The 19,268-nt window shown below is 27.5% G+C and overlaps 1 protein-coding gene across 5 annotated transcripts in view; it reads left to right on the top strand.

Annotated features, from left to right (window-relative positions):
• Syx1A (syntaxin 1A) overlaps positions 1–19,268 on the top strand; it is a 96,860-nt gene that overhangs the window by 7,709 nt on the left and 69,883 nt on the right. For all 5 annotated transcript variants that reach the window (XM_011503646.1, XM_011503649.1, XM_011503648.1 and 2 more), the window contains exon 2: positions 2,859–2,945. In XM_011503646.1, the coding sequence (XP_011501948.1) occupies positions 2,859–2,945 (87 nt within the window). The remainder of the gene's footprint in view (positions 1–2,858; positions 2,946–19,268) is intronic.

The raw sequence follows: 19,268 nt of genomic DNA, 5'->3' as shown, positions 1-19,268 counted from the left end.
AATTTCAAAAAATCCACTTCACATTCTCATACACATCTACGTCTTTTTTTTATACTTTTCGCTATACATTGACAAAATAAATTTTATCATCGTCCGAGCGAGCTAACATTATCTAGTTAAAACCATAAATCGATCGAAATTTCACTAAAAAATCCAACTGGTTTTTCCTAGACTCTCGAGTCTTCGTAAGAAAATGACGACACATTGGATTACCTATTATTGTCTAGAGTGACGGAAATATCTTACAAGTACGGTCATATCCTTAAGCTGTCAATATTTGTCTTACTAAATGTTGCATCCTGCACGAGAAAATAAGATTCCTAAACGGTAATACATAGTAGCAGCTATATATTGTACATGAATTTGCGACTTTGGTTTCTTTTCTCCACGATTAATTGCGTAACCGTATTATGGTTCGCGACCTTGACCCGACAAAAATTCTTCTCACGCAGAATGCCTTTAATGCACTAGTGCGACAAGACTTTCATGATCGATTTCGCACTCAAGATTTGACCATCTTTATTAAGATAGATATACTGTTTGATCGAGGAAGAAGCAAAGTAGATCCTCGATGATCATTTTTAATAAACTGCGATCGTCAGATATTATGCTTAACGAAAAACTAACCCACATTGTGCTCTTAGTTCACCACAGCTTCGCAATAAAGCAAATCCTTATTATTGTCATTATTATTTATTGAAGAAACGATGTAAGTCACAATGTTTACTAATATATCCGTAATGCCTAATTTAAACTGCATATGGTGAAAATACTGAAAACGTTATTTTAATCCGAAGATAGGCGAAGCAGTATTGTATTTTTCTGTGAAATTTATGAGAAATCGCGACACAGATATGGTTGAAATATAAAAAAAAAAAATAACGATATTTCGTAGCATAAAACGTATGCGCAATGTAGATAAATTTATTTCATCTTGCAGAAATGAAAACCATAAATTAAGTCATTATTTAGAATAATTTAGTTTTATTTTAAATAAGTCTGTTAACTCTTAAATAGCTTCTGACCTTGATTTTATGACTACATTATAGAAGTCGAACGTGATTTTTCTCTCAAACACCAACTACGACATTTCAATTTAATAGAAATTTTAGCCAATTTAACATTGAAAACGTATAATATAAATAAATATAAAGCTTAAAATTCATTTTGATTATTATTAAATTAACGATTTATGGTAAAAATTAAAAAAATTATGGAACAAGCGATAAAACGTAATGACTATACAAATTTTAGTATGATAAAATTGTAATTACATGATAATCGTACAGCATAATATTTAAAATAAGAAATAATAAGAATAGGAAGCATAATATCCGAAAAGCAATGGAACAATTGAAATCCAATATGGCTATTTGCCCTTTTTCGAATTATTTTAAAACACAATGACAAAATCACGAAGCTTTTAATCTAATGAATATTGACATTATTTAAAATTCTTTATTATTCTGCAATGTTTTACAGTAAGAAACATAAATGCTGATATATTATATTTAATTACTTTTCATAGTTAGTACATAAATAAAAAGCTTATAGCTCGTCTAAAAATGTATGATTCGCTTGAATCAAATTTGCTTAAATATCGCAAATAATGTTTTTCATAATATTATTATAATATTTTAGATAGAATATTAATCATAGAAAAATAAGATTTCTTTAATTATATTGCTAAAGACAATTTTATGTGATTCTTTTGTTACATTTTACAAATATTATTTTGAAGAGTAATAATGTTTATTAGCACAGAAATTAAAATATAAATATTTTAAATGATGAATATGGATTTGTAATTTAGTTCGTAATTATTAAAATACTAGCTTTATAAACAATAAATAAATATTTGCCTGCTTCCAAATAAATGAACCAATTATTATTGAACTTCTAAAACTGGTAGTGGTAAAATACAATACGGAAGTGCATTTACTAAATCTCAAACTAAACAATAAAGTTTTATCGTTAGTTATAAAAAGTCACTTTATTTCATTTTTATCAAGTTAATTATCATTATCACTATATTTTAAGTTTTATTATATTATTAAAATTATGAAAAAATGTCCATTTGTTTATTTGATCAATTTGCTCTCATTATGTTTGAAATTTAAATAAACTTATAATAAACTCACATGAAAATGTATTTAAACTGTTATATATATGTGGGATAAAAATTTATATAATTTTGAAATAATAAATAAAATTAATAAACGAAAAATATCGAATAAAAATGACATAAATAAAAACACATATTCCTATTAAACAAATTGATGTTTCAGTATAGTTTTATACAATTCTTTAATATTTACGTTGATATAGAAAGTATAAAATTTCTCCATACTTTAAAGATATTGTTTTTAAAAATGAAAAATTATAATAATTAGACATTACTGAGCTTCGCGTATTATAGTAAACCTTTATAATAATAAAAGTTCTGCTATTAAAATACTTCACATAGCTATACATGTAGGCTAACAAACATTAGTTAGTCCCTTTATAAATTTACATAAAGAAACATAATTCGATTATAAAATGAGATAGAGCTTCAAACACAATAAAATTCATATTATTTGCAAATGTATCATACTAACGACGGCAATACCTTAAACGAGAGTGTTTCATTAACAAAACAATATCTGCTATTATTACAAAATCTGGCGTTAGCTTGTGAAACATTGAATGCAGATTCGTCAAATTCCACTTAATATTTTACATTCATTAGATATCCCACTCTCCTTCTTTGTCTCTTTATTATTACGAAAGCAATTTATGAACAATTAGAAACATCTGTCTATGTCGTGCAATTGTGCGTATTCGAATAATAATTATTCCTTTGTTTTTTTTTTCAGGCCCAGTCAGACGATGACGATGTGGCGGACGAGGTGTCCGTCACCATGGGCGGGACGGACGATTTTATGACAGAATTTTTTGCAGAGGTATGTAAATGTATTGTGTGTGTGTGTGTGTGTGTGTGTGCGTGCGTGTGTGTGCGTGTGCGTGCGTGTGTGTGTGTGTGTTTCAGATTCGATGAAACTCAAAGCTGAGAAGGCTTAGTCGATAAAACGTCGCGAAAGCTTCCGAGCGTGCGCTTGTTTACTTATATTCGCGCTTTGCGTTCAAAGTAATAATTATTGGATTGTTTGTCCAACTTATTATTATAAAATACATTTTAATATTAATATTGTATGGGCAGCTTCGATTTGTTAAATTATATGATAATCGCGTATACAGTGATAATGCAGTCAACGGAAGTTAAAAAGGTATGTGGTAGCTAAATTTTTATCATTAAAATTGTAATTATGGCGTTGGCTGGTAATTTAATATAAACACATTTACATTAAGCCTTTATATGTTAAAACATTATCGAATTATATTTGCGCTTTTTTTTTATCGTATGTTTTGGTTTTTATCGTATGTTCAGTCAATATTAATAATTCGTATTATCAAAAAAAAAGTGCATTATCATATAATAATAAATATTTCAACTAAGTTAGCATTATATTTATCGATTCATCGGAATTGCATTTTAATAAATTTTATTGAACATCTACATTTCATCATCAAATTGGTTTACTTCTGTAAGATCTATTGTTTTTAAAAAAAAAACTGAATAATTTTTTAAACATTTTTTGTCAATATGCTTATGAATGGAAACTTTTTAAAATAAAATTTATATCATAAATAAGTTGTTTAAATTAACTAAAAACTACATAATTGATTCGAATTTAATATGCATATCGTAAATCAACATAACCATGTCAAAGTCTTAAAATTACGCATATTATATTAAAACGAAAAACTTACTTAAACTCTCGTAATGTCTACATAAAAGAAAAAATTCTCTTTTAACATTTCATGAAAATGTTATTTCTCCCGTGAAGATAAGAAGATACTCTTTTCCCAGGTACATTTTCTCTTATTCACGTTTACAAACAAAAAGATTCTTATGTTTTTCAAAAGAGAAAACGGTTCTCGTTTAACAATAATTATGAGAAGAAAAAAAAACAACAATCTAATTTTTATTCTTTTATATGAATATCTAGATAAATTAATGTAAAACATCTTTAATTTTCTAATTTTAACTATACTTCCCATGATATACTTAAAAATCTTTCAACTTTAGTACTTATACTAAAATATTTAATTTAAAGATTAATTGAAATATTACCTATACCTTGCTTGTCAATTAAGAGAAATACAAATCATCTGATTAACTCGATCCTTTGTATGTTAATGAATAATTAATTTCAGTCTTATTATATTTGAAATACGTTTAGACATCAAATGATCGTTTATTTTACATATATTACCTATTGAATTCAATACATTAACAAATTGTGTTACAATAAACGTCAATACTTACTTTAATACATCTTTCAAAGTATTGCCGAGTATATAATAAGTTTTTAACAAAATTTATAAAAATATTTCATAAGTTACATATACATCTTTATATTTAATTATTGTGTAAATTTTAGACTTCGGATATGAAAATTAATTATGTTTGGGATGATGCTGATTCCGATTCTTTCAATTTCTGATCAATGCGATTCATAATTTAGTATATTTAAATATAGTTTTAAAAATAATAGTTTTTAAAAGATTTATAAATTGTTAAAACTTTTCTTTATACAAATCTCTACACGACTAGTCTGATATATTACTGGATTATTATCAGATTTAAAGAGGAAGGAATCGAATTAACATGGGTTTTTCAACGAATATGATTTTCTTATTTAATTAGTCGGTGAAACCTTTATTATTTTACATATGCATAGATTGACGTGAATATATTAATAAATTAGCGTCCTAATGAAATACCATTTATTCAAACACGATTATAATCGCTTAATTATTATTATTATTATTTTTTTTTTTTTTTTAATGTTAATCGCGTGCTTAAAAATTTACTTATATTCCTCTAGAAATAATCATCATAATAATTGAAACACAAAATCCAAGTAAAATATAATCTATCGCGCAGCGACGACAATGTACCATCCATTCGCTTCCTTAAAAATGCTAATAAAAAAAGAATGATTTTTCAATTCATGGAAATATACATTTGCGAAACGCGCGAAATCATGAGGCTCAATATTTTTTAATGAAAAGTATTCATCCTGAGAGTATCGTATTATTAACGAAAAAATTTCGTAAATTAGGAATAAATGTGCGCGACTCGTCGAAAGCTCTTATTTTTCCGTCATCTCATCCGTTCTATCGGCACGAGTCTCTTACGCCAATGACGTAGATGAAAATGAAACTGGGTTTGATGCTCGAGCGTTAACAAAAGCCCAACATCGCATCGGGTTCATTTCGGCCGAGACCGACGATAATGGAAAGTGGGTTAAATCGTCCCCCTAGAAGTAAAGGAGATCGCGGCTCGTGAGCTTGTGTGTGTGTGTGTGTGCGCGCCTGCCTATTCAATCTGTACGCGGCAGATATTCCAAATAACTGTCGGTTAATATTTTTGATAAAGTTTCACGTGCGAAGGAAGAGTTGTATCGTATGGGAATTTTTCTCTTCTTTGTGCGAGCTTAATAAGAATATATGGCGAACGAACGTAGTTTCTCAGTTTTGCCATATCATATGGAAGAATTAGAATTTCGGGGGATTATTAAGAGAAGCGGTATAACTTTGTCCTTAAAAGCTATAAAAGATTTGTGTTTAAATTAAATTTATATTTTAGTGAAAATGAGAAATTGAACGAAGCGTAATGAGGAAATGATTACTTTTTTTTTTCAATAAAATTTCGAATTTCATATGTTTTACATCACATATTCTACTTAATAATTAAACACCAAATCGCTGTATAATCTATGTATGTGATTAAAAGGAAATTATTGCAAAGATCCTATTCTTTCATAATTTTCAAAAAAAAAAAAAAAAAAAAAAAAAAAAAAAAAAAAAAAAAAAAAAAACACGTAAACTGAAATAGCATATTTGAATTAATTTTATTCCTATCGAAAGTATATACCTACGATCATGTACTTTTGAGTTTCACATATATGTATAAAAAGATTAAATTAAATCTTAATTACGCTTAATTTAACATTATTAATACTGAAAAAGTAATTAGGGCAGTGTTTTATAATATGAGATCAATCCTCGAGTGAAAAATTCAAAGTTCTGCAATATATTCAATTATTATTTATTCATTTTCTTTATCTTTTTACTTGCCAGTGAGCACGCCCCCTCCCCCCTCTCCCTCTTTGTCTTGCACAGAAATATATGCATATTTACAGGGAGCTTTATGGAAAAAATCAGGCCAGTAAGAACTTGCGAGTCGGCGTAACGTGCACGAATATACCCTCTTTTATATGCAAGTTTCTCGCTTTGCATGTTCGCTCGCTGGATCGTCGGACAAAAGTTATAAAAATAAAAATAAAAAAATAATAGAAAGGAACAAATAAAAGAGAGAAAAAAAAATAATAATGAAAAAAAGAATGATAGAGTGGACGTCGATGACGAATCGATTTGCAACAGGCGAGCACATTCTTCATACGACATTATCGGGGCTGAAATGCCGAGCGAAGCGTACGCGAAATTTTCATTGACAAAATTGTTTGATGGATTTATTATCAGTCGCCATAAGCATGAAAAGCGAGCAAACAAGGGAATGGCCCTTATCTACGGTATTATGCTCCTACGAAATTTATTATGCTCATGCGCGCGGCATGTACATTTGACAGTGTGCAAATGTTTGGGCTTATTGAAATAGGCAATTTACACGCTAATCTATTCGACGTGATGGCTATTTTCTTACAATTACCGTGGCGATCCGAGCGACATTAATGACATAAATGGAAACTTAAGATAAATCAATTTCACATTGAGATGGTAATTTGGCCTTAGAGAGAGTAAGAGATTATAAGATATAATTATGCATCCGGCTCACTTATCGAAACTTATTCATCAAAAGCTTCTAGTGGCTAAGCCAACGGACGGAGTAGGTAGGAGGAGGTGACAAAAAACGAACAAAACAAAAAAAAAAAAAAAAACATAAAAAAAAATACGAGAATTCAAAGCCAATGGAGATTATCTTTAAATCGTATATTTGTTAATACTAAAATGAGGTGCAGATGCTGTGAAATGTTAGCAAACGCAGACGTACGCCAAATTATTAGTACCGTTGTAGAAATTCAACTAATAACAATTTACTGAATTGAAGAGTAGAATCACCGCTGCATATTGAGTTTATTATCGAATATTGAGTCGGGACTCTCGTCCGGACACACAATGTTAATAATTAAACTTATAGTTTATTATTAAACAAAATATCAACGACCCCAATTATGTGAACAGCATTGTAATCCTCATTACTTCGTGTTTAACTGGAAAAGCTCGCCAAGCTGAAAAATACACAAGCAACTCGAATAATCACCACACCCCCCTCCCTCCCTACTAATTAACAATGGAATTCAGAATTACCAAAAATTACTAACCAATAACTCGTGGTATTTTAAACACATTTGTTAGTGTACTTGTCAATGACTGCTAAACAAAATGGCAAAGTATTTTTAATTTCTTTCATTATTAATTTCCAGCCGTTAAAGAAATTTTTTAGTTTTTACAATACTCTATTTAGTATATACTACGTTTATAGATTTATACTCTAATTTATAAAATAATAATAAATACTCGGGCGTTTAGGCATTACACCCGAGTGTTTGATCACGATCGTACATCAAAGGACGTAAATTTTGTTTGCAAGATAAGCGAAATATTTTAATACATCGACTAATGTACATTGCTTTCCCGCTCTATTTTGCTCCTGTCGTACTTTCGCGCACTAAACTATGTGCACACGCGTACATTGTTAGCGCACTGTGTGACTTCAACCTTTCGCATTGTTCCGTACTTTGGTAATTGTGGGATGCGTCGAGATAATTGTATGCGTTTCTCAAATTGTGTCACCCAATGGCATTTCTGCCTCTCGAAATCAGATAAAACCTTCGCACATTCTCATAGTCATTAATTACAACCAACATTTTCTAACGCGTCAAAATTTCTAATTTATTCGTTAACATCGATAATTTAGTAATAATCGCTGATAGCTTTCTTTCATTATTTGTGGCTTTGCTGTAAAGGAGGAACATAAATAAATTGCCGTAAATAAAATTACCGGGTGGCTAACCTTCAATTTTCAATATTGAGATTGCAAAGTGTACGTGATATTATGGCCTCGTGTTCACGTTATTTAATAATTATTTTTGGGAAACATTGGGGCATGCCATTTAACCGAACGTAATTGAAAAATAAAATGAAGAATAACTGATCAAGAAGCAAAAGAAAACAAAAAATGAAACAAAAAACAAAGAAAAATAAACATTACTCCCATTGAATATCGCTCAACAGATGTTAATGAAAATATTTGCTAATGAAAATACTTTAAATTATAACAATTGATATACTCGTGATGACGACGTGGGGCGTGCGCGCACTACTCCTACCTTTGATATATCTCGAGTGCTACTCCACCCTCGTGTTATATTTTCTCTCGGACGATCGCTAATCGAAACGCCCAGCCGAGTGTACAACGGACTTCCTCCCGTCCTTCGCATCCCCGTGCCAACTCGTTGAATTTGCATTTCGACTATGTAAGTGGGACAATTCTGGTGAGAGGGACAACTCGTCGAAATGAAAGAGGTTAACGAGCATTAGCGCAAGAAGCTTGTGAATTAAGCTCGTGTCATGGGTCGGCCCTCCCCAACGTTCCGAATTTTTCGATCGAGCCACCATCTCGTCTCTGATTACGGGAAATTCGTATCTCAAGAGTGCAGGCGCGAGTAAGAAAAGAAATGGCCTTATATTTACGAGGTGCGGAGGTGGCCGATCAATCTCGCGAAGGATCGACCGTTGGATATCTGGCTGGGGATGATCGACCTCCCCGAAAAATTTGCCTTTTGTATCCGAGGTAAGCGATGATAATTCACGGTCCTCTTTGTTTGCACGGCCGCCTCCTGGCAGTCTGCCATTTATAACTCCCGTCGGATTCAAGCCGACCTGTCCCCGATGAACTTCACGTAGCCCCCATCCACGTCCTTGTACGTAGGATTCTCGGCACTGACTTTAATGCACAGCCGCCTTGTGACCTTCCGATTGAATTTCGCCGCGTGGTTATCTCGTCGTATTTTAAAGCCAGTGAGTGCTCGCCCGGTTTGTCCCTCGTTCCGAAATTGGGTCAATTTGTATGCGCGGCTTAATTGCGCGTGCGATAAAACCGAAGGATCGGTGGATTCACTCGGAGAAAAGTAATGGAACAAGCCGCAAAATACGATACTCACGGGATTTATTATCTCTTATTTTAAAGCCCGAGCCGCACTAATTTGATATTCGCTAGCAACGTGGCGATGCAGCAAATTGTAGAGATTTTTTTTTATTTTCTTTGTTTTGTTTTGTTTTTGTTTTTTGTTTTTGTTTTTGTTTTTTTTTTGTTTTTTTTTTTTTGTTTTTGTTTTTTTTTTTGTTTTTTTGTTTTTGTTTTTTTCTTTTAACTTAACATTAGGCAATTTGCCGACTAATATATTCAAAACCGTGGAGGCAAATTTATGATCATTTGTTTAAAAGGATTCGGACGAGCAGCTACAATGTTTTTAATTTCTACGAACATAATTATATACATATTACATATAATACATAATTACATATAAAACATACGTAATACATGGTCGATAGAACTGTATGAAATTTAAGTGGCTAGAATGCACTCTTGCCAAATACTTTTCAGTTAATCTCAGGCTCGATGCCTGCCTTTTGACGAACGTATTTCACGCATCTGGCAAGTCCTGCGGGTTCTCGGAACGCGTAAGGAGCGCAATGAAACTCGGGTCGAAAATTCTTCACACTTTGGTGTTTATAAGGCAACTGCACTTCTGAGAGAATCTGTGGTTCTGTGGTTTTAATGCATACGCATATGTATGAATATTATCGGGAAATTCCAACGCTTCGGTTCCAAGCATTTAGACTTTAGGTTGAGGCTTTATATGTATTTGCCGGCCGAGGCTCCTGTGCGTTACTTGCAACGATACAAGGATAAGGACTCTGACAGAATACAACGCCGAACAATGGAGCGGATTTATAATTTATGTAGGAAAGATAGCTTCATAATACATAGTGTCGAATTATAAATTTAGGATATTATTTAATTTGAATATTATAATTATTATTATCACAGACTTCATCCAATTTGCATACATTTACCATTAGTTTCGTAAATGCTTTTATTTCCCCCTTTTTTCCAATTAAAACCATTATGAAGCTATTGCGCACATTATTATTATTAATATGCTATTTATATATTTTTATTTATATATTTAATATGCTATTTAATAACTACTAATAATTAAGTTATTATCAATATGCTTTTGCATTTATAATTTATATATCACGTTTCATATGAATTATTGTACTTTTATTTGAAATAGTAAATTGTATGTGCGATTAAAACACTAATTTTTCGTAAGTTAATATATAAATATTTTCAATTCGCATAATGTAGGAATAAGTATTTGTAGCATTTAAAAAAGCCGTTGAAAAATTTCGTTTTACCCATATAATTTACAGATGAATTTAACGTAAAGTGAGTAGCGCGACTTTCAACGTGCGTTGAATTTACTTTTTATAAAGCAGAATCCAATGATTATCTCAAAAATATTAATTATCGAATGCATTTTTAATCTTTGACAAACATTTAGTTAACATTTGCATTAATTTTTTCAACTATATGATAAATAAATATATGAAATTGTTTATGCTGACGTCAAAAACTCATTATTCGTAATACAATTCATTTGTCCAGCAATACAATCCCATCAATTTAATATTATTCACATAACTAAGATATATATTTTTTTGATTTTGTAATCGAAACACTCGATATGAATAAAACTACACTTAATAAGAAATTATGCACTAGACCTTCTATTTTCGTTTAAAGTTCATCGATTCAAATTAAATAAACTGTTTCACAATTTATATAATAATAATAATAATAATAATAATAATAATAACAACAACAACAATAATAATAATAATAATAATAATAATAGCGTTGATTTTAAAGAAATTTGCATTAAATCATGTACATGGCAATGGGTTATACAATAAGAATAATAAAAAAAAATTACCTAAATCGTTGTCTGATAAATGTCATTTATTTTTCAATAAAAGGCATTTTACATAAATATTACTCGCCACAGATATTAATATCATTCAGTGGAATTGCTGAAAAAATACTCTAAAAGTTTTAATTAATAGTCCTAAGTTAAAATTGTTAGAGTGAATAATTTTCTCCATGAAAATTCATGGATTAATTTTACAAACAAAATATGATAATTTCATCAACGTAATAATGCTCTATTTTAATTAAAGTAACTAATTAAATTGTAATAATTGTTAATATCAATATTTATACCATTTAAATTACTTTAAATATGATTTATAATGAATATTTAAAATTTTTAATATTAACTCACTCTATAAAATTTCCGCATAATATTTTCGTTTGTTGTTTTTTTCTCTTGCATACAAATCCAGTAATTGTGTTGAAAACTCTAGAAGAAAGGCAAACTAAAGTAAAATACTGAAATAGTAGAATTGTATCATATCCTTCCCTGTGGAATCCATATTAAATTTTGTAGACATAAATGTTCCTCGATATTTTCTCTCGGAACATTATTTGTGCTCTTCCTCGGCACCGTATAACAAGGATACGTCGAACGTTGCATATGTTCCGGTTATATTTTGCAATAGAATTTTTCCTTAAATTAAGTCATGTGTGGCAATTTACATTTAGAATACAATATGAAAAAAAGTGAATGCTTCATTATGTTACACGGCATAAATAAATAAGCAAAATACTTACAGAGTTAATTGAAAGGATATTGTATAAATACATTCTCTTCTCTTCCGCTCGGATCTCATTGATTAAATAAAAATAAGTAAAACTGTGTTTGGTTATGGAATGACGTCAACTGCACAGACAATTCTAAATGTCTCGTTAAAAAGTATATATTATTTTCGTCAAATCTGATCATCTGTGACGCTATAATTTCATTTATTAAACATTTCGATACGAAATTAATGAAATTCTGTTTAGATTCAAATAAAAATTCTATTTTTAAATTTCTTTTAACACATATTAAATTCTTAATTATCTATTTCTTAGCTATTTTATTTTATGCAATGTTAGATTATAAACATTATGAAATAAATATGTAACAATATCTCACTTAAATTACTTTTTTTTAGAATAAGTTTTGGTTTTTAAATATTTTTTATATATGGAATTATGTATTAGGTATATATATATATTAAGAAATAATACAATCAATAATAATATGATATTATTCAATGTTTGAATATTACTTTTTCTTGTAAATATGTAAGTTGCACACTTTGTAAGTATCTATTATAAATAGATCGATTTGTAAATATTAAAGTGTGAGAATGAAAATTTAAAGCAATAATTTTACTTGACTATGGTAGTGATATTAAGTTAAGTAAGAGATAGAGCGTACGATTTTATTATCCCCAGTTTAATAATTTACAAATCAAAGCTTTAAGCTTAAGTATATTTCGTAAAAAAAAAAAAAAATTAAGATTCATTGGTATAATCTACTATAAAAATTGTAAGTTTTTAAAAAAAATTGATGCTGATATATTTCAATTCTGTTAACCCAGGTGGAAAATATTGCAAATGTAAGTTTCTTCAAAGGATCTTAATGATCGGTTTATACTTATCGTAAAGCTGTTAAATCTACAAAATATTCTTATGTCTATATTTATTATCCAACCTCCTATACTTTTAGCATAGGTTAAAAAAAAATCTCACTTAATGCGATACCACGTACAACCAATCCGGCCATAAACTTATTTATGATTGGAAGTATGAACATATGTAGCAGTTGTATATTTTAAACATCTACGAATTTGAGTAAATAAAAGTGGATTTCAAAAGCCCGTCAGTACTAGCATATTAACAAGTGTGTTCTATCAAATTCATAAAATTTCGTATTAATACGAACGATTTTTTTAATTCAAATTATAAGATATTGAATAAGCTAGTCGTTTCGGTAATGATAAAGCGTAGGAAAATTGTTCTTTTATGCGCTAAGGATCTCAGCATTCATATATCAGTAAGTCTTTCGAACATTAAAATTGACAAGAATTTTCATGATCTTTACTTGTTTTTGAACTTTTATAATCTTTTAATCACGGATTAAATTAGTGATTCTATGTGATATCCGCAAAATTATTTACCTTTAATAAATGTTGAAGCAACTTTGGTAATGATGTGGATAAAATTATAGCTTCGAATCACAAAATTAAGTAAGTGTAAGTTAATATGTCTATTGATACATATAATTCGTTGATCGTACTAATATAGATCCTGCCAACTCCCATACATCGTCACTAAAATCAATGTATGGCATACCGTTGCATCCGAAGCTTCCACCAAATAGATGGAAAACTATCGGCACCCCATATCAAAACTAATTTCTCCTATGATTCAGAAAATTGATGGAATTCACGGTTATCAAAAATAGCTGTCGAAGTACGTGGAGAGAAAATATGAAAAGAATCGTCTTTTTATTTCTGATGCAATCAATGAAAACAGAACATAAAATTGCTCTTCTGTAATGTCATCTAAAGTTGAGTGGAGACGTCACCCACGATGCCTACGATAATATTACTAACACTATTGAGTTTTTCATAGAGAATTGAGTTAGACTTGGTGATATCTGGTATCCATCGTTATTTCCATTTGTTGAAGTAATATAAATTCTAAAATTATGTACTATTTATGGACAATGAACAACATACGATTATATCTAGTATATTATCATATTATCGAAAAAGTCCGAGGAATAAAATCTAAAATTATTTTAAATTAAAAATTTTTTTTTACCGTATCAATTATTATTATTATTATTATTATTATTATTATTATTATCATATTACTATACGAAATTGATTTATACGAAGTATTTATAAAGCATTTTTGTTACGTATAAATAGGCATTTTATGTAATTAAGAATGTATAAAATATCAATAAGTATGAAATAATAATTTCAGAAATATCATAACAGTATATTATATGAAATACTATTACATTATATATATATATATATTACACATGAAAGTAGATGCACTGATGAATAAAAAATGACAAAACGAAGTTAAAATACATTATGATAATAATAGAAATATGAAGTGAGAACGTCATTTGTGCTAGAGATCTATTCTATTTATACGATGAATTCATGTTTTGGGCGAAGGAATTTTGAAATTTATTTATAAAATTAACAAAACATTGTTATCGAGCTTGTTAAGCAATTTCTTGGATTTAAAGCTTTAAAGTGATATTACACGGTATTTTGTATTTGTCCTTTTAATGCAATTATTAAACCATTTCATTGTTTGGCTGCTCAAAACTAAATTTTCTCAATTTCTTACAATGCATATTAATATATTTAATCCTATCTTGTAATACTTCTTATTTTATAAATTAATTTTTTAATTATCTTGATATTTGTATTGAATATTACTCTCCTTTGCAACTCTTAATTTGTTAAAACTATCTCAATATTTTTACATTAATTCATTTCTAATTGTTTATAATTATTAAGAATACTGAATAATGCCCTGAATTAATATAACTTATCTAATCTATAATAAATATAATATTTTTAATTTTATAGAAACTCAATAGCAAAACTTTTGCACACATTTGTTTGTTTTTACTAAATTCAAAAATATAAACGAACTGATATGAGATATTCATAATCCCCGATAAAAGAATACTTGTTAAAATCAATATTGAAGAGACATTTATAGCACTAAAAAGCAATTTCTCAAGTAGTAGGTTCGTTTAAGCGAAAAATCTTTTCGAATTATCGAAGAAAAAATATGTATTAGCCGTATTTAAATATCCGCGATGGATTTAGTTTTCTCTTTATTGCATTGAATTACAGTATCTATTCAATACAAAAGAAGAAGTACTTTTATCATTAAATTATTCGATTTTAGTAACGCTCATATTAATAAATAAAGCATGTATAAGAGAATAATTTACAAAGACACGACGTCTCATTTCTTTTGCACTAGGGAAAATGTAAATATTTTATGAAGTAAATTATTTTTTTTTTTTAATTTCATCTTCTCGGATAATTTATTAATTAATATTCTGACTATAAATAATGTACCTGGCCCTTGAATTACATAACTAATTATAATTATAATTATATTAGTAATTCGTAGATACATGTAAAAGAAGTATGCATATTGAAAATAATGAAATTGTCATATTACTATATAAAACTTTTATTTTATTTCTTAAATCATTAATGTAAAAATCGTATTAATGAAGATTTTTTATCTTTTATTTATAAGAGTAACCGCATTTTCGACGTCTAACGTAATAAAATGTTTAAAAATAATATTGAATACATACCTTTTAAAAGAATTACAATAAAATCTTAAATAAATGTACAGCAAAGTATTGAGCTAATATATTAATAACAATAAGTACTATTATTTTGTATCGGATTATTCACTACATCTTGACATTTTGCATTTGTAATTTCGTAATTAATAAAATGTGTGTGTGTGTGTGTGTGTGTCTAATATTAATTTACATTAATATTAAAATTAAGGAGAATAATTAATTATAAAATTAGTTACAACCAATTGAATCATTGTAACATCAATTTCAAAAGTATGAGTCAATTGTGGCATTCATTACATTATCAATGAAGACAAGCTCACTTAATCACCACAGTAGCATCAAATTTTATCTTATGATGTGAAATTATTACAGTTAAACTAGTATTTTTTCTTATACTTTTGACAATTATATATAAAATTTATAATTTATTAGGATAGTTGAGCTAAATATAATCGTTTAATAATTCAGTATCGCTGTTTTACCAACGACATCATACTTATGATTGATTTTTAATTTTCTGAACTTTGAGCATTGTCTTTGGTAAGAAAAAATAAAAATATATTGCGTTTCTAAAATATCTTTTTAACGATATGTTTATAGTTTGTATCATATAATTAGAATTAGTAATTAAATATGTTTGATTTTTTCAGAATGAATGTAATTACGTAATGCGCCAACTACATAAATTTTCTACGGTTTAAATAACTTATTATAATATTTATTATATTAGTTTATTATAGACATTTGAGAATTAACAATGTTACTCTGTAATGTTATTTCTACAAAATTTTGTATATCCATTAGATATAAACAGTATTGTATTTGTTTTTCATTATAAGCAATTTTTACGTAAACTTTACTTATTACTGTTAATATAATTTTTCGTGCAGTTTGCTTGAAATGTATTTGTAACTGAATATTTTTCTTTACGTTCTATAATTGTAGTTTCTTCATTTTATTCTGCTATTTTCAATAATAAAGGCTCAAAATTTCAAACGATTATAAATATATTTTACAAACAATTTTTATATTTGATTATATTAAATTTTGATTAAGCATTTAACAAAATTTTAGTATATTTTAAATGTCTGTAGAATCTTCTAATGAAACTGCTATTTTTACTATATTCAATATCGCATATTAAAAAAGTCTTAAGTTTTAATTTAATTATAATACATTCTAAAAATCAGAAAATAAATTTTGCAAATGATAAAATGAAAATGACTCATTTAGCTCTTAATGTATATCATTCATAATTGGATAATGAACTTATACTTTGAACATGTTTTTATTTGTAATTTAATAATATATACTTAATGCATGTTATAAATTATCGTATTTCCGATAATTTTATAATCAATGAAACGTTAACGGAATATTATATAATTGATTTATTATATATATTTTAATAATAAATTATAATTATAATATATTACTTGACATTTTACTAGTAACTGAAATGTTACGTTTCGTTGATTTTACACAAGAAATTTCACAAGAAAGATTCGTATGGTAATAAAATATAACGACTAAAATAAAATAAAATAGATATTTATAATATGGTAATATAACAATTACAGTTGTTAAATGTTCATTTATACAGAGACAAAATTTTTTTAAATATTTAAACTGATTTAAAAAAAAAAAATATATATATATATATATATATATATATGTATTATTGTTATATATATAGAAATGATAACCTACAAGAAAATTAAATCTTTAAAAATAAATATCTTAGTATACAGTATAATATAATATAAATCGACTTATAAATTTTTCCACGACGGTCACTGTCTAGTAAAATATGATAGCAACATGAATCGACTGAATTTCTAACGATGTTTTATACTTGCGAAAAAATATAAATAGAATTGACAGTTTGCTTAAACTATAGAAACCTTAATCCATTATCTCAATAATATAACTTAATTATTAAGTGTTAACTTATTAAATGTCACTAATGAATAGCGTCCATCTCTAGTCCGTCCATCTCTAGAAGCATAAAGAAGATCTTTCCAGGCATTTTTACTGACTTAAATTCATGAAGGATTAACAATTACTAAACAACTTAATTGTTTATGCAATTGGAAATATTATTAAATTTGTACGATTAATTCCCATCTCTTGCTAAATTAATATTAATCTTATTTGCACTATTTTCATTGTTTGCATTATGGTATATTTTAAAAAAACGGTACTTTTATTTATTCAGAAAACTTTGGAACTGCTGTTTAAGGCCTCTAATTACAATATTATTGATCAATTTAAGCGTTTGAATTATAAGATTGAAATACATGAAAATTAATCTAAGCTATCGAGTTTCAATTTTTATTCTATAATTGCTCAAATAATGTTCTTACTGTGTTCGTTTAAAAACGAAGAAATTTTTTTTTTTTTTTTTTTTTTTTTTTTTAATTTTATTTGAATGTAGCTCAATATTTTATAAAAGGTATTGATTTTTTAGTAAAGAACATGTTTCCATTGTTAAAATATTATTCTATAATTGAATAATAAAACAATTATTCAAGAACTAAAATCATTTATAACGATATAGTGGATGGAATAATTTATATTAATATTAAGGATCTTTTAAAATGTTTTTTTAATATTTTGAACGCCAAAGTCTCCAGAACACTAATAAAATATTGTTTTCATAAAACAAAATGTATCAATGGTTTTAGGTTTGAAATTGTGAGGTTAATAGTTAAAGTTTCAAGTTTAACATAAATATTTTATTGTAAAATTGAACAATATTATTGTTTGACAATATTATATTCGTTGGTAATATTTAAATACAAATTGTATTATTTAATTCAATATTAAGCTTCATTAAATAATTGTAAAATTTAAAAGAAAAATTCTTAAATCGATGAAAAAAATTGGAAAAAATATTTCAACAATATGCCGAACTATGCACCGAAATTTTTAACAAACTGTTATTATTTATTATATAATAAAAAAATTCTTTGATTCGTTAAATGATCAGAGGCTGGATTTTGGTGGAGTATTATACAAATTCTACTATGGTTTGTATTTTTTATTTTTCTATTAATTGCTCCTTTAAAATAAATTTAAAACTTATATGTAATATAATTAATAATATCGCTATTCCTCGAATGCGGCTCATAATATTTAATGTAAAATATTGATGATGCAGATAACAACATATTATTTATACATTAAAAATACTGGCACTTAAATATTACTTATACATATGATAGAAAGTTACGTAATTGGTAAATGAAATCTATTGTAAGAGGTATTTTCTGAATTAATTTAACGTTTATCGATAACTTTATTTGCACGTGTAACTTTATCATTTCATTAATTCACGCGTACTTCGACAATAAATTTAAGTATTTCAATAATGAATTGATTAGAAAACTTTCTAATTTCCCATTATCAATCTGTGACATAAATAAGAGAACAAATTATGCAGTATACTTAGAGTATATTTTGTAGAAAAAAATTCCGTATTAAACTTTTATTTTTTAGATTTATCTATTTCATCTTGTTTCGTATTTTGTCGACATGAAAATATCATTTTGTACTTTCTTCGGTCAAAAATGTACGTAAGACTCAATGTTTCGGAAGACGAGACGGCAAGTGTTTCCAAGTATCAGAACTTCTCTTAAAGCTACGAAATCCACTACGTTTCCAACTTCGTTAATTCGTTGTCGAATAAAATTGACGGCGCACTTTACGAGAAAAGCAGACTTTCCGGTACCATATTTTTTCATGATCCGATAGTGATTTCAAGCGCACATAAAATCTTTAGATTAATGATTTAACTAAAAAAGA

Source organism: Ceratosolen solmsi, unplaced genomic scaffold (assembly GCF_000503995.2).
Source record: "Ceratosolen solmsi marchali unplaced genomic scaffold, CerSol_1.0 scaffold8, whole genome shotgun sequence".
In the NCBI taxonomy this organism is placed as follows: domain Eukaryota; kingdom Metazoa; phylum Arthropoda; class Insecta; order Hymenoptera; family Agaonidae; genus Ceratosolen; species Ceratosolen solmsi.
Note: the sequence above shows the minus strand (reverse complement) of the source record. Positions and strands in the feature narration are given on the sequence as shown.